The sequence below is a fragment of the Balaenoptera borealis genome, assembly GCF_965194805.1.
Source record: "Balaenoptera borealis genome assembly, chromosome: 6".
Taxonomy (NCBI): domain Eukaryota; kingdom Metazoa; phylum Chordata; class Mammalia; order Artiodactyla; family Balaenopteridae; genus Balaenoptera; species Balaenoptera borealis.
Window position 1 is genome coordinate 73912421 of NC_138863.1, and position 17301 is coordinate 73929721.

Genomic DNA, 17301 nt, shown 5'->3' on the forward strand with positions numbered 1-17301 from the left:
CAATCTGTCACCGAAACGCGGAGCTGGGTGAGATTTCACATCAACCTTGTAGTTTATGTGGAATCTTCTCCGTATTATAGTCAATATGGATTTCAGTCCTCCTCTGAAACTGTTTCCTCATAAAATGAGCCCTAAATTGCTATCTCAGAGTCCCTACAAACATGAACGTACCTTGGTCTTTGTAGACTCAGTCCAAGCCAAATTTACTCGTACAGTTTTTTTTTTTAAATCATAATTTTTTTTTAATGATGAAAGCTTTTATTTATTTATTTATTTATTTATTTATTTATTTATGGCTGTGTTGGGTCTTTGTTTCTGTGCGAGGGCTTTCTCTAGTTGTGGCAAGAGGGGGCCACCCTTCATCGCGGTGCGCGGGCCTCTCACTATCGCGGCCTCTCTTGTTGCGGAGCACAGGCTCCAGTCGCGCAGGCTGCATTTTTAATAGACATACTTAATCAATTTTGCACTCACAAAAGAAGAAATAAATGGTAGGAGAGGCTACTAAGAGCATCCACGGCCAGAAATGTCAGCCAGAAAGGGAGGAGACAGAAAAATGTAAAAAATTGATACAAGATCATGTTACATAATTCATAATTTTTGAAGTTATGGTGAGGACCTTAAGGTATATAGAAAAGGTTAAAGTCTGATAAGCAAATAGGGTTCAATAATAAAAGAGATTTTTTAATAAAAAGAGATGTTTTTATAAGCGAGATCAAGTATTTAATGGTTAAACCTAAAAGGGTACTTGATGGGATAAATTCTTAAACCTTGTGAGTTAAATTGCTATTAACAGAGTGGATGGACCATGAAGAAATGTCTGCATTCACGTAAAAATTATATCTGCAGTATGAAAAGTTTCTAATCTGCAGAACACTCTGCCAGATTAGAGTTGTAACACAGAGTTTATTTTCTTAAGGAATTTCTGATTTAATTAAGGAGGCACAATATTCATAATTTAATGCTGTACATAATTAGCTTTACACTTTATCATACAAGTGACATGTGCCAAGTTGTTGATTAATTTGGATTTGGAAAGTTAAAAGAAATTTATAAAGGAAGTTCGGCTTGAGATTGGATGGCTGAAGAGGCCAGGGACGTGGAAAGAGTAAGGCATACGTGGGGAAGAACAGGGCTTGGTGACGTGATGTCAGAAAAGGGTCTGAAATTCAGAGGTGATTATTGCCTTGGGATCTTTTAATTATGGACCTTCACTATGCAACTGAGAAACTTTGATTTAACTCACCAGGCAAAGTGAATATTTGCTCGAGTGACATGTGAGTATTCGAGTGAATGCACAAATGTTTGAAAGGGTATGTAATAATGTCTGAGCCAGAGAGTGAATGAGTGATTAGGTGAGTGAGTGAATCAATGATAGAACGTTTTGAGTGAGTGAATGAATGTTGAATAAGCGAGTTAGAGAACAGGTGAATGAATACGTTCCTAGGCAGAAATCATGATGTAAAAATAGCAATGAGAATTCAGCAGTAGACATCGAAGATACATTGAAGAGAGAGACCACAGATTGGGTAATTTGGTCTTAACTCAGATAGCACTTTCTCATAGGAATATTGCAGCATAGTGTCTGTCTGTAAGGGTTTGATGGTAAAACATCCTTACAGATCAAATCCAGGTTAATAAGGATAGTATCAGAGATTTGTATAGTACTTTATATTTTAAAAACACTTTTCACATAGATGCATTAATAAATTGGTTCTCAGTGGAATTTTTTCAAACTCCTATTGTGTCTAAATGAATAATGGTTAAATGACTGGGCTGTTGGCCAGGTATTAGGAAGTCTTTTAGTTTCAACACTTTGTGACTTGTGAGACTATGTGGTCAGGATCAGGAGCGAGCTACTTGTTAGGCATTGGTTATGCTAAATAATAAGTAAACAATGATCCTTACAGCCAATTACCCTTCTCTCTCCCATCTCCAGGGAAGTCCTTTCCTGGAACACAGAATTTCCACTTGGAGGTTGGCCTCATCATTCTGTCTGTAGTGTTTGCAGTCTGCCTTCTAGCTTGCCTGCTGGGAGTTGCTCTCCGAAAATTTAAAAGGCGTAACCAAGAACGCCTCAACCCCAGAGATGTGGAGTATGGCACCATCGAAGGGCTCATCACCACCAATGTCGGAGACAGCACGTTAGCAGTGAGTTTGTGGCCCCAGGGGACCCCAAGCATAACAAAGATGGCTGAAGATGCTTTCTTATTTCAAGCACGAAATGCTAACCGGTAACTGGTGATGGGACAGTGAGTGCACACATGCTGCTGGTCACTTACGTCTTAAGCAAGTATATGCCGGCACCCCTGTGTGAGTTTAGTCTCCCCTACATGAGAACATTTATTTTAGACAGACATTTACATTAAATGAGAGAGTGGATTTATTTTAGTCGATTCTTGGTAGTTATTTTTCTTTTGGTAGTAAAGGGACAGGGACAGACAACGGTTGCCTATAATTTTGATGGTGGGGGAGGGCTTGGAATTTATGGTACTCAGTTACTCTATTTTTAAGCAGTAAAAGCGCTTTCAAAAAAAAGCACCTTTTGCTTAATATTAAAAATCACTTTCCCTTCTAGATTATTTCAGCACCCTGTAATTTAAGACTTTTAAAACCTGACATCCAAAAAAGCAGCTATTAAATCTTTCGTGCTCCTGTGCCGCCCCCTTGTGGACTGCACTCATTTGGTTAAACCAGTGCTGTCCAATAGCAATAGATGCACGTGCGGCACATCTGTAATTTAAAATGTTCTAGTAGCCATCTTAAAAAACGTTAAAAAAACCTCACAGGTGATATTAATTTTAAGAATATACTTAACCTAACATATATAATTATTATCATTTCAACATATAATTAAAGAATTATTAATGAGATATTTTGCATCTTTTTTTTTTTAAACTAAATTTTCAAAATCTGTATATTTTATACGTACAGCACATATCGGTTCAGATCAGCCACATTTCACTGTCTCAGTGTCAACGTATGGCTAGCAGCTACCCTAGCAGAGGGTTTGGAACCATTGTATTTGTATATTTTAAAGTTACTCTTTTGCACATTTTAAAATGATGAAATCACATTAAAAACCGACTGTCTTCCTTTTTTCACTTTTTAAAATTGTTTGTCAAGTGTTAATTTTAAAGCACCTTTAAACTTTTAAGTGAGAAAAGGGATTGCATGCTACTGAATAGGTTACCATCAAGTGCCGAAAGGAAAAGTAATAACTTTCTATAGGGGTACTGTGCTGAGTCGGATGCCCCCCTTAAAAAAGGTGAAGATTTGTGTTAGAAAGATGTTAAAGTCATGCCAGTACTAAATCGAGACTCTCCTTGTCGTTGACTGATGAATTGAAAGATGGTCAAGGTGGTAGCTTTTAATGTGATTCAGTGTTATTTAATGCCATCACATAAGATCATCTGTATTAAGTCTTGTTGTGCTAGACGACAAACTTAAAAGTGTCTGGGAGTTCTGCAGTTAAGGCTTTTTGCTGGAGAAGACTTGCCCTCACCAGTCTTTGTAGCTCAGGTGCTACACCGGGACTACTACCCTTGGCGAGTTATTAAAACATGTGATGGTGGCTGATACAGGCTGGGGAATATCCCATCCTACTGCCTTCCCTGTCACTGGGCCACAGTCAAGTGTACTTTTTTGTATGAAAAAAAAGGGGAAGGAACCTTGTTTAGCTTCCTTTTACCTACCTATTTAATTGTGCTACAGTGAAACTGGGAAAAGAGGAGATAAGGACATTTCATTCAAAAAGTAGAAAAATATAGTTTTTCTTTAGAAGTGTACTTAGAAGTTTGTTTCAAGTTTTAAGGCAAATTAAATGAGTTCATTGAGTTAGGAGCAAGGACGATACAAGGCTGAATCTTGACAAAACTTTAGCAGTAGTCAGAACTTTGTTCCTCAGAACTGCTAACATAACTAACCACATTGGGCACTGATAGGAATCTCTAGTGTAAATTATTATTTAAATGGCTTCCATAATTTTGAAAGCAGAATGCTTTCAAATATGCTAAAATAGTCTTCTCAACTCAACCGTTTTAGATGACAGTATATCACGATATAATGACACAGTAAACAACACTGTTTAAAACAAGTTGTCATTATTGGTCTACATACTTGCTTATTTAAGTGATATTCTCATTTATATGACTCAGCAATGCATACCTTACTAAACAGCTCTCCTACACTGAAAAATAAGTCTTGGGATCCAAGAGTTGAAGTAGATGTTTGTTAGTCTTTGGTCGATTCCACCCTCCCTGAAGTTGGTCGATTCCACCCTCCCTGAAGTCTATGAACTAGGTTTAGAACCAGGATTGTACATTATGAAAAAACAACACATTAGTTTTATAGTAATTTCAGAATTATTCTCTCAAAAAAATTGAATGAATAAAGAGAAAAACGAACAGCAAAAGAGTGAGGTGTGAAACTCTACTTCATCTACATTCAGTTTCTTGTTGAATATCCATTTTGCGGCTTTTAAGGATTCTAAATTTCTTCCTTTAGATGTTCAGATTTTGGTAATTTTGCTGATCAACAGTACTTCACAGTGGTGCTCAGAGTAAGTAAGAGACAATGAAACTCAAACAAGGCAATGTATTAATGTAACAGGCCAGCTAAAATGTTTGGGAAAGGACAGCTTTGGGGAGTGTTAGATCAACATTACTGCAACCTTCCCACGATCACCATGGGCACAATATTGTTTATTATAGATAATCCATTCCTGATTCAAAAAGGCTTCTGCTTCTTGGCTTGCACTGAGAGTAAGAAGGGAAAATTTATGAATGAACTAATTGGGAATCTTTTTTGCAGTGTGTTCATTTTTAGAAGTAGATTTGGGGCATGGTTTTATGTTTCAATGAAAGTCATATTTTTTCTCTCTGCTTTGTGGGTAACTGACATCGAGAATGACATACAGTATATGAAATCATGTGTGAGAAACTTTTGAAAATGGTAAAGCACTATAGAATTTAAAGAGTCTTTCAATAAAAATAATTTTTTTTTTTAAAAAAAGTAGACAACTGTTAACAAAAAAAAGAGAAATGTCATAGTGGTGTTAATTTTGTGACTCTTGTTCCCCACCTACCTAGCAACCTCCATCCAGGTAGCCCTCTCTGCTTGAGTGTACCAGTCTGAGGACTCAGATGGCCATTGGAGTCTTTACAAGACAAACAACATTAGAGTCATTTGGTCCTTATTCCTAATTTGTTTGTTCCTTATTAGAGTTCCTTGGCATGGCAACTAAAGTGCATCCTTTGATAGGTATTCTGAGCAGGGCCGAATATGGTCAATGTTGCTCAGCTCTTGGGCTTGAAGGCCTTTGATTTTTGCTCCACTTGCTGTTCTAGCTACTGTTTCCCCTTGGGCTCAGCCCTGCATCTTGGACTTATTAATTTACATCTTTGACTTTGTCCACTCAGCTTCTTTCTTTATATATTTTCTTCTACAACTCTGGATACAAGAAAGGACTACTCATCCCTCAGGAAAACCTATCCCATATTAGGGAAAGGGCTAGCTTCTGGTTTTCCTAAGAAATAAAACCAGTTCTTCCTCCAGTGGGGCTTTCCATGCACACGAACAGGCCATGTGTCCAGGACCGCTGCCTCTGTGCAAGTTACACCCACGTGCACGCTCATACTCTAACCTGGGAGCAGTTCCTCAATACTTTCTCTTTCTCCTTGTTTTGAACCACAGGATTTATTGGATCATTCGTGTACGTCGGGAAGCGGCTCTGGTCTTCCTTTTCTGGTACAAAGAACGGTAGCCCGTCAGATCACACTGCTGGAGTGTGTTGGTAATTCTTTTTTCCCTTTCTTTGCGGGTTATGTGCTGTGGTTCTAGAAGTAGGATGGGCCTTGGAAAATCTGCTTCGTGTTGCCTCTTGCTTGTTAAACGTCAGGAGATGTGAGGTAACCATGGGGTAGTTTGCCTCTAATCTGTGACTTGTGTTGGAGCACTTGAACTTGGTGAAGTTCTTGTCAAAGAACTAGTATCCACTAGGCAGGATACAGAGTGCCCAGCCAAAAGATTTCAGTTTTAAGTAGACCCTTCAGGATGATGGGAATGCTTGAAAATGAACTAACATGGCTGCTCCTGACCATAGGCATTGGGGAATCTGAGGTAAGTCGGCTTTTGGACAGTCAACTTGATTATTGCAATTTTATACTTCCTCACTCTTCCCCTGCCTTAAAAAAAAATGAAATAAATGTACCAAAGCTACCCTTCATAACTGCTTTATTTAAACAAGAGCTGTGTACATTTCTCTGTGGTCTCTCACATTTTTTCCCATATTGGAACGTATTTGTATAGAGATATAATCATAGTGTGTATATAATTTGTCCCTGTTTTCAGTTTTAAGCTCACACACATATTCATGTATTTGTACACATCACAGGTATTTTAAAGATTATGTAATTGTCTATTGCGTGATAACTTTAACAATACTGTTTGACAAATGTTTTGCACACGTTGCTTCTTTTGAGTACGCAGAATAAATTTCTAGGAATTGGGGTTCCTGGGTCAAAATTTGTGACTTTTTATGGCTTGTCTTATATATTGCCGGATTGCCCTCTAGGAAGGTGGTGCAAATGCTTTTCTTTTTTAAAGTCCTGATTTTTATTAGTTTTACTTTTATGAGGTGGGCATTTGCAAGTCACATGACAGTTTTCATTCATTTCTCCTTTAGATGGCATGCAGGGATGGCCACAGTAGCAATAACGGATTAGAAACATCTCCATACTCTCCTGGTTCTCCCAGTTTTGGGGGGCTGGCTTTGCAGCTCTTGCCATATCATCTTTTGCTTTTGGGAGGTGACGAGCCAACATAGGCTGCCTTCACCACTTGGCTGCTATCCTCTGACTTTTCTTCCTGTTTTCATGGAAACCAGGACACCCCCAAATGCAGCAGTGGAAGGGGGTGGTGGGCAGAGGTAGGAAAAGTGACTGCCACCTTCAGGCACACAGGTGGCCAGCAGGAGGAGCCTGTGGCCTTTTCTCTATGTCTGTAGCTACTACAGCTGTTTCTGAACTCCAACTTCATGCTTCTCCTCCACGGCGGACTGTGTGTAGAGAAACTAAAAATGGAAAAGCCCCCGGCGTGCTCACTGCTTACAGCCAGAGTTGTCCTCTTGTACCAGCTAACGTCCTGTTTGCTTATGAACAAGGGTGCCTGGGTAGGGGTAAGAAGTGAAGGGGGACATTACCCCCCATCCTCCTGTCCCATGGCCACTCACCATTCACAGAGCAGCAGCCCTCATGACCGGTCCTCAGAGATGGACCCCAGAGTCCAAAGGGCAAAATAATACTGCACCTTTAAAAATGCATACTGTTTCCGGTTGTATAGATATTCTTCAGCATTTTTTGAAATAGTTTATGTTCAATTATAGCATTTTATTGGTTCAGTGCTAAAGAGCCATGCCTTTCAGTAGCATCTAGTTAGTGTTCATGTAGTACAGGCTTGAATAAAAATATATGTAATGAACTGTTTGGATAATATGTTACCATTTTTGGTTGAAAAACACGAGAAGTTGGACTAACTAGATCAGTTGTTACAGATGGTGATCAATGAATTTCCAAATTTTAGGTGCTTTAGGGACCCCCCCTTTAGGGTCTCCATGGCCAGGACTTCTGGGCAGCTCTGCTTCTGTTTTCAGGGACTTCCGCATAAGGTTGCATTTGCAAAAAGCATTTGACAACAGCCTTTGAAAGCCATTTAAGTAGGTTTCTGTTTCAATTCTGTCTACTTACGCTGACATCGATCTCTGTTTCCTCTAAAAAAAATAGGATTTAAGGCAACTGTATAGTAATGTCCACAATGCTCTGGGATATTTTTCTCTCCTTCCTAATGAGAATATGAGGACAAAGGGCAAATAAAGATACAGAATGGAACCAAAGGCAGGAAAAGATGAGCGTTCCCTTTTGTAGCAGTCGATTTTGTAGATCTTAGCACTAGCCTTCATCTTAAACTACAAATGCTGGGCAATTGCTATGACTTTATTCAAATTAATCCTGCACTAGATACTATTTTTGTGACTTGACAGTGGCCCATGAAAGACCACTTACTGGCTTCATTTAACGCTCTTTTGGATTAGTCACTGGTATTTAGTAGGGACATTGCTTATCGTAAGGGAATCTAGATTGAGCAGTTTTGATTATGTCCAGACATAATCTCCTGGACAGACATGCTTTCTCTCTCCATGTCTGGGTTCTCAGCGACTTAGTTTTCCAGCAGAGAGCTGCATTCCTGTATATACAGGTGGTGCCGCAGCAGCTTATTACCAGCTGGGATTCCCAGCAGCCACTTGCCTTGGTGGAAAGCCCCGCTGCCCTGCAACTCGTATCTCCTGCTGCATCGTTTTCTAGGTGCCGCGCCTGTCTTCACCTTGATCATACCCCGTGTTGATCCCCACAGTCTCGTGGTAATTCCCTCGTCCTCCCAACCTCCCTGATCACCTGCCTGTCATTAAGGAGAAAAACGGGAGCAGGAGCATGTAGTTGACAAGCTGACCGATGTGCTGGGGCTGCAGGAGGGGGCACGAACTCCTCAGATCAGATCACAGCTCGTCACCGTTTTCTGAAAATGTCTTCTCCAAGTCGCCTTTTCAGTGTCACCCACTTGTGGCATCACAGGGACTGTCTTGCAAGCGAACACCCATGACCAGTGTCAGAAATCAGGACTGTTCTGGGATTATGTGTTTAAGACTTCGCAAATCCTCTTTTGAAATATATCCTCCGCCAAGAAATCCTTTAAGGATGGCAGTGGCCGCCTGTCGATCTCCTACACAGCATTGTTCTGTGTGTGTGTGTGTGCGTGTGTGTGTTAATCCTTCAGAACGCATATCTCAAACTTAATGATCTCTTTTGTGAAAAATATAAATGCATATGTAAATTCACAAATTTGGACTCTTAGAAAATGCCTATGTTGATCCTTTATTAAGGGAAGGAATCAAGTAAGTTACTCAGTTAAGCCCCATACACGCTTTTTGGCTTTCATCAACATTGAAATCTAATAATCTGTACCATTGTCTAAGTTTTACTAACTTTCATGTGCTTTTACAAACCATATGCATTTCATACCTTTTCACAGAGGAATGTAAATGTAAACTTTGTAATTACCAGCTCATTGTACAGATGCAGACTCTGAGAGTGTTTCATTTGATAGCACAGTAGGGTGGCCGGGAGGGGCAGTTTCCACCTTATTTTTGGATGTCTTTACAGGCAAAAAGTAGTGGTATTTATACCCCTGAGTTGTGTTTTTCCATGGGAGGGATTAAGAGTTGCTAGCGTGAAGTTCGCTGGCTACCTGTCCTGTCCTACTGTCCAATGTCACCTCTGTGTTGCTTTCCACAGGGAAAGGCAGGTATGGTGAGGTGTGGAGGGGCAGCTGGCAAGGGGAGAATGTCGCTGTGAAGATCTTCTCCTCCCGGGATGAGAAGTCGTGGTTCAGGGAAACAGAATTGTACAACACTGTGATGCTGAGGCATGAGAATATTTTAGGTAAGTACAGAAATAATCCCCTCATGAATTTTTTTCTAGGAAGAAATAATTGCCTGCCTTTGCCCTCTCAGATTTGGTGTGTCTGAATTCGCAAGTCTCTCCTAAATGGTGACATAGGGACCATCAGCATTTGTACACTGTTTAATTTTCTTTTCACATGAATTTCTTGTGTAAGTCTGCAAAGCTAAGTTTGAAGATTCTCTGGATGATGAAAAGGAAATTGTTATTGCTAAGTCTTCCTCTGCAGGTTGTTATTTAACAAAAATTTGCCCCATATTGTTCACTTCAAGGCTTCCTCTGTAGTTCTGCTTACCCCACCCTTTTTGAATATTTATTACTTGAATCAAACTAAGAAAGATCTTTGGACGATTTCCTAGAGATTCATAGCTCCCAGGGATATAGTAATTAAATGCACATTCCTTCAAACAAGGCATCGTTTTTAAAGCCCAGATTTAGAGAAGGATTTAGCATACATTTTAATTTGGAAACTAAAGCTTGGAAACATTTGTGAAATATGTGAAGAGCCCATTGAAATACTGCTATGGAAGTATAAAGGGTTAGAACATTCCTTTAGCCCGTTGACGTCTTTGTTTTTGAAAAGTTTTTCTACATGTATTTATACTAATACATATATGATGAATGCTGCTTGGAGTGCTTCATGAATAGTGGCTATAAAGTTTCTATAGAATTGGACTCTTTATAGGATAGTGTTGGCCACTTCATGGCTACGGGATCAGGTTTGGCTTATAGGAAGACCATTGCCAGAATTTATTTCTCTTCCAGTATTGCCAGTTTAGTATTAAGCCTGAGTCAGGTTGTCTACAAATCACGGTTTGACAGTTGTCCAAAGCTTTGCTTCAACAGTTTGGTGGTATGTTCCATCTCAGACTTGTCTCAGTTGCTGTTGTCATTTTCTCCCCTTCCCTTCCCCCTGGCGCCCTCGCCATCACCTAGCCTCCTCACTTGTATCGTTGCTATGGGTCTCCCCTTTTCAGTCCATCTCGCCACACTGAATTATCTTCCACTGGGGAGCTGAGACACTTCTGCTCAGAGTGTCTTTGATGACTCCCACATCGCTCGCAACATTCGTGACTTCTGGGCCTGGCATTCCAGACTCCCTATTTTGGGGTCCCAAGAGGACTCTGCTACTTCCTGTACAAATATGCCCACATGCAGCCAGTTCCAATATTTGTCACTCCTTGGGATTGCCCTTGAACAGTCAGCTGTCTGTGTCTCCATTCATGTTGCTCTTGGTCACCCACTATCCCCATTCCACCCTCCACCCACTCCTTCCTTCATCAAAACTTCTTAGTTCCCCTCCAGACCCTCCCAAGGGATTTACTTGGGCTCTTCTGCACTCCTGCACTTTTTACCTCCTGTATATCTCTTATCGTGCACCGCCTTGTATCGCAGTTAGATGCATGTGTGTTAACAGCAACAATGACAAGTTACTATGCAGTTAGCACTGCTTTGTGTCATGCACATTTTCTCATTTGATCTTCACCATGACCGTAAGAGGGCAGATATTCTTATTTTCCTGGTTGTAACTGATAAGGTAACGGAGGTACAGAGAGGTTAACATCACCCAGCAGGTTAAATAATGGAGCTGAGAATCACACCAGATGGTCTGACTCTTAACCACATGGTAGTTAGCTCATGGAATTGCTTCTTAGATTCTAGAGTCATAGTGTGAGGTGAAAATTCATCTACAGTCAAAATTACCTTTAAATGTCCCAATTTTTCCTCTGACACTGGAACAGACTGAGGTTGGGTAACAGATAAACCACTGGCCGTGTTAAAAAGTCATGATGTACAAGAAGTACTTGTCTTTAAACAGTAGAAGTACTCTTAACGGGCAGGTGCACGTACTCTGAGAAGCACGTGGGGTCTGAGACTCACTGAAGGAAGGGCATGTTCAGGCAGCCCCTCTCTTCTCGTGGGCTCATGGGCTTATGGGCTCATTGAGCAAAACGCTCTAGATGTTGCCGTGCTATGCAAGTAGTCACTTTATCCATGCTCTTGAGTTAAACGACCTGTGATACCACTCCACTGTACACCCAGGACAAGAATTATGTCCGTTGTGTTTGCTTTCACACCCAGTCCTGAGGACAGTTCCCTGCACATGGTAGGTGCTTAGTAAATATTGATTAAATTGGATTTAATCACACAGGGAATTTGAATGTCACCTTTGCAATATGAGTCATGTGAGAGAAGTTAGGTTCCCTTAGTGTGATCACAGAAGGCAAAACATTGTCCACTTCTTACTACATAATGATCCATGGAAATTGTGAATTCATGAGATCTTGTTACCCTCATCATAATTACAGCTATATGGATTAATTTTACTGTGTAGTCGGTCCTCTTAGTTGAGACAGCTTGTAGAAATGTACCACCTTTTTTTTTTTTTTTCAAATGCTTTGTACTGTTTATTCCAGTAAATGCTATAAGATTATATTCCAGATTTTTAAGGAAAAAAAGTTAAGTCAAGCCTGCAACATACAGCTTTCTCAAGTGTCTACAATGCCAGTGTGAAAATTAAAAATTAAGTTACATTGATACATCCCAGTTTTTTTTATATGCAGTGATGAGCACATGTACCACCTTTTTTGGTTAAACTTCTTTCCCTGCCTTAGCAGTTTTTTGGATGTAGAGACTTTGTTTTCTGTGACATTTTCTTTTCTATCAAAAGATTGTTTTGAATATCAGATCATGATTTCCCCCACCCTTGAGTATTGCTAACTCTAGCCCCCTCGAAATACATAATTAAATTACACACACACACACACACGTATAAAATTCTGGGCCCTCATTGTTTATCCCCCCCAAAATGATATCTTTCCAATGACTAGTTTGGATTTCAGCTCTTCCTTCTGCTGTGTCTGGTGTAGAAGTCAGCAGATAAGTGAATGACGGGAGGCTCTGTTTGGTGGTTGGAACAGTGTCTGGGAGTTTGGGAAGCCGGTTTCTACTCTCAGCATCATTAGAGGCCCACTCTGTGACTTTGGGCCAAAGTTGTATGTTTCTGAGCATCCTTTTCCTCATGACTGAAACCAGGGAGTTTCAGTTAATACGACAATTTCACTCCAAAGTCTCATCTTACACTCTTTTAAAAAAAAATTATGGTACATATGATATCACTTACATCTAAAATATGACACAAATGAACTTATCTATGAAACAAAAACAGACTCACAGACATAGAGAACAGACTTGTGGTTGCCAAGGGAGAGGGGAGTAGGGGAGGGAAGGATGGGGAGTTCAGAATTAGCAGTGGCAAACTAATATATAGAGGATGGATAAACAACAAGGTCCTACTGTATTGCACAGGGATATTCAATATCCTGTGATAAACCGTAATGGAAAAGAATATGAAAAAGAATATATACATATATATATATATATATATGTATGTATAACTGAATCACTGTGCTGTACAGCAGAAATTAACACATTGTAAATCAACTATACTTCAATAAAATAAATTTTTAAGAGCGATTATAGCACTAAAAAAATGGTACAATATCCATTAGGTTGACCATTTTAATCATATAAGCGAGATTTAAGTACAGTCATATTGTGCAACCGTCACCACCCTCCATCTCCAGAACTGCCACATACTCTTAAAAGGTACTGCTTAACCATTTAATCAGTCAGAACTCCTTGAGACCAATTGGAAGTGAAGGAAACTACCTGAAAAAGATATTAAATTACAAACTTCGGGGCTGTAATTGAACCCAGAACTGTTTTGAACTCTAATAGTAACCAGCTACTCTTGAACACTTACTGTGTGGTAGGCATCATATGAAGCATTTTACCGACAATAACTCTTTATTTTCACAGTAACCCTTTGAGATACAGGACGGTGCTATCCATATCTTATAAACGAGGAAACCCAGGTGGCGATTTCATGTGACGCATGTGGGATCACCCAGCTCAGGATGGGGAGCCGTGTGGACGCCCAGTAGTCTGGCTCTGGGGCCCAACACTCTCAGGCCCTGTGCTCCCCAGCATGGTGGCCTCGCTCCTCAGGTATCAGAGCTGCCCAGCGCCTGGTTCCCACGAGAGCTGCCAGTGAGAGGCTTACAAGGGCACTACTGACCTCACTTAAGATTTGGGGTTTTATTTTAGTTTTCGAGGCGCCTGGGAGGATGACTTTGGCTGTTATGTAAGAGGCTTTTGCCCTAATCACGTTCTCTTGGTGTTATGAACACGTCCAGTGGCTGGGCCAGGCTTCCAATGTATGGACACCTGTTCAGTCTCCACTAACAGTAGAGTGCTTTGACTCAAAATACAAAAGTCCCATAAAAATGCTGTAGCATGTTGAAGCAAATGTAGTTGTACAATTCACACTTGAGTGGTAAATAGTTTTTAAAAAATCTTTTACTTATTTAAAAGTCAGTTTTCTTGAAGGTCTAGAGCCTAACTGACGGGACAGACAAAATCCTTCTCTAAGAACTTGGGGACTTAGAGAAGGTGAGAGAATAAATTGTATTTATTTATTTATTTAATCAATCACTCAGTCAAATGCTGCTCTCCCTTGGCCAGAGGAATCAGTAAAGGCTACGCAAATACATAGCAGTAATTTAATTTCTTTTGAGTGGTGCTTCTATAGTTTGGGATATTCATTTTGGAGGAAGTTATTAAAGATGAATATCATGTGGTTTACATATGATCATCGCAACATATGCAGAAAAAGCTTTCGACAAAATTCAACACCAATTTGTGATAAAAACTCTCAAGAAAGTAGGCACAAAGGGAACCTACCTCAACATAGTAAAGGCCATATATGACAAACCCATGGCCAACATCGTTCTCAATGGTGAAAAACGGAAGCCATTTCCTCTAAGATCGGGAACAAGACAAGGTTGGCCACTCTCACCACTATTATTCAACATAGTTTTGGAAGTTTTAGCCACAGCCATCAGAGAAGAAAAAGAAGTAAAAGGAATCCAAATCGGAAAAGAAGAAGTAAAACTGTCACTGTTTGCAGATAACATGATACTATACATAGAGAATCCTAAAGATGCTACGAGAAAACTACTAGAGCTAATCAATGAATTTGGTGAAGTAGCAGGATACAAAATTAATGCACAGAAATCTCTTGCATTCCCATACACTAATGATGAAAAATCTGAAAGAGAAATTAAGGAAACACTCCCATTTACCACTGCAACAAAAAGAGTAAAATACCTAGGAATAAACCTACCTAAGGACACAAAAGACCTGTATGCAGAAAACTATAAGACACTGATGAAAGAAATTAAAGATGGTACAAACAGATGGAGAGATATACCATGTTCTTGGATTGGAAGAATCAACATCGTGAAAATGACTATACTACCCAAAGCAATCTACAGATTCAGTGCAATCCCTATCAAACTACCACTGGCATTTTTCACAGAACTAGAACAAAAAAACTTCACAATTTGTATGGAGACACAAAAGACCCCGAATAGCCAAAGCATCTTGAGAAAGAAAAATGGAGCTGGAAGAATCAGGCTCCCTGACTTCAGACTCTACTACAAAGGTACAGTAATCAAGACAGTGTGGTACTGACACAAAAACAGAAATACAGATTAATGGAACAGGATAGAAAGCCCAGAGATAAACCCACGCATATATGGTCACCTTATTTTTGATAAAGGAGGCAAGAATATACAATGGAGAAAAGAGAGCCTCTTCGATAAGTGGTACTGGGAACACTGGACAGCTACATGTCAAAGAATGAAATTAGAACACTCCCTAACACCATACACAAAAATAAACTCAAAATGGATTAAAGACCTAAATGTACGGCCAGACACTATAAAACTCTTAGAGGAAAACATAGGCAGAACACTCTATGACAGAAACCACAGCAAGATCCTTTTTGACCCATCTCCTAGAGGAATGGAAATAAAAACAAAAATAAACAAATGAGACCTAATGAAACAAGCTTTTGCACAGCAAAGAAAACCATAAACAAGACGAAAAGACAACCCTCAGAATGGGAGAAAATATTTGCAAATGGAGCAACTGACAAAGGATTAATCTCCAAAATATACAAGCAGCTCATGCAGCTCAATATCAAAAAAACAAACAACCCAATCCAAAAATGGGCAGAAGACCTGAATAGACATTTCTCCCAAGAAGATATACAGATTGCCAGCAAACACATGAAAGGATGCTCAACATCACTAATCGTTAGAGAAATGCAAATCAAAACTACAATGAGGTATCACCTCACACCAGTTAGAATGGGCATCAAAAAACCTGCAAACAATAAATGCTGGAGAGGGTGTGGAGAAAAGGGAACCCTCTTGCACTGTTGGTGGGAATGTAAATTGATACAGCCACTATGGAGAACAGTATGGAGGTTCCTTAAAAAACTAAAAATAGAACTACCATATGACCCAGCAATCCCACTACTGGGCATATACCCTGCAAAAACCATAATTCCAAAAGAGTCTAGTACCACAATGTTCATTGTAGCACTATTTACAATAGCCAGGACATGGAAGCAACCTAAGTGTCCATTGACAGATGAATGGATAAAGAAGATGTGGCACATATACAATGGAATATTACTCAGCCATAAAAAGAAACAAAATTGAGTTATTTGTAGTGAGGTGGATGGACCTAGAGTCTCATACAGAGTGAAGTCAGTCAGAAAGAGAAAAACAAATACCGTATGCTAAAACATATATATGGAATCTAAAAAACAAATGGTTCTGATGAACCTAGGGGCAGGACAGGAATAAAGACCTACATAGACATAGAGAATGGACTTGAGGACACAGGGAGGGGGAAGGGTAAGCTGGGACGAAGTGAGAGAGTGGCATGGACTTATATACACTACCAAATGTAAAACAGATAGCTAGTGGGAAGCAGCCGCATAGCACAGGGAGATCAGCTCAGTGCTTTGTGTCCACCTAGAGGGGTGGGATAGGGAGGGTGGGAGGGAGGAGCTATGGGGATATATGTATACATACAGCTGATTCACTTTGTTATACAGCAGAAACTAACACAACATTGTGAAGCAATTATACTCCAATAAAGATGTTAAAAAAATTAAAATAAAAAAAAAGATGAATATCATGTGGTTTTAGGTGATAAAGCGGAAACTTTTTTTTAACTGAAGTACAGTTGATTGACAGTGTTGTGCCCATCTCTGCTGTACAGCAAAGTGACTCAGTTATACACATATAGACCTTCTTTTTTATATTCTTTTCCATTATGGTTTATCTCAGTATATTGAATGTAATTCCCCGTGCTATACAGTAGGACCTTGTTGTAGCAGAAACATTTTCTTTAGAAAGAATAAATAAATGTCTAAGTGCACATTTTGTTTGATATTATGGCCAGCTAAGGGTTCTACGAGAATCAGCTATGGGGAGACAAAGGCAGGTGGGATAACAGGGAAGAGTGAGAGACTAAGTCTGGCTGTGGGGACCAGCTTAGGGGAAGAGGGAGAAAGAGATGGGGATCAAGGTGCGGAAGTGTTACTCGGTTCACTTTACAGATGTCCCACAGGTACAAATGTCAGATTGTCTTTCTCGAGTAGAAGCCAGCTTGTTTGAGGGCAGGATGATATGGTGGGTAAGAAGAGTATGGGTTCTGGAGCCAGATTGCTGGGGACGGTTACTGACCTTAATGTCAGTGATGTAATCTACCCCCTTCATGTGGTTGTTGGAGGATTGCATGTGGGATGTTTAGAACTGTGCCTGGCACATTGCTGATTCTCACTGATTATTAGCTGCTTCTGTTGTCGATGATGATGATGATCAAATAGGGAAACGTTTCTTTGTTCCCAGAACTTTCCTATGCAAGG

The 17301-nt window shown here is 39.9% G+C and overlaps 1 protein-coding gene across 3 annotated transcripts in view; it reads left to right on the forward strand.

The window, feature by feature from the left end:
* The window catches only part of ACVR1 (activin A receptor type 1), a 124416-nt gene that overhangs the window by 88367 nt on the left and 18748 nt on the right, over positions 1-17301 (forward strand). For all 3 annotated transcript variants that reach the window (XM_082395327.1, XM_082395328.1, XM_082395329.1), the window contains 3 exons: positions 1937-2148; positions 5692-5791; positions 9345-9491. In XM_082395327.1, the coding sequence (XP_082251453.1) occupies positions 1937-2148; positions 5692-5791; positions 9345-9491 (459 nt within the window). The remainder of the gene's footprint in view (positions 1-1936; positions 2149-5691; positions 5792-9344; positions 9492-17301) is intronic.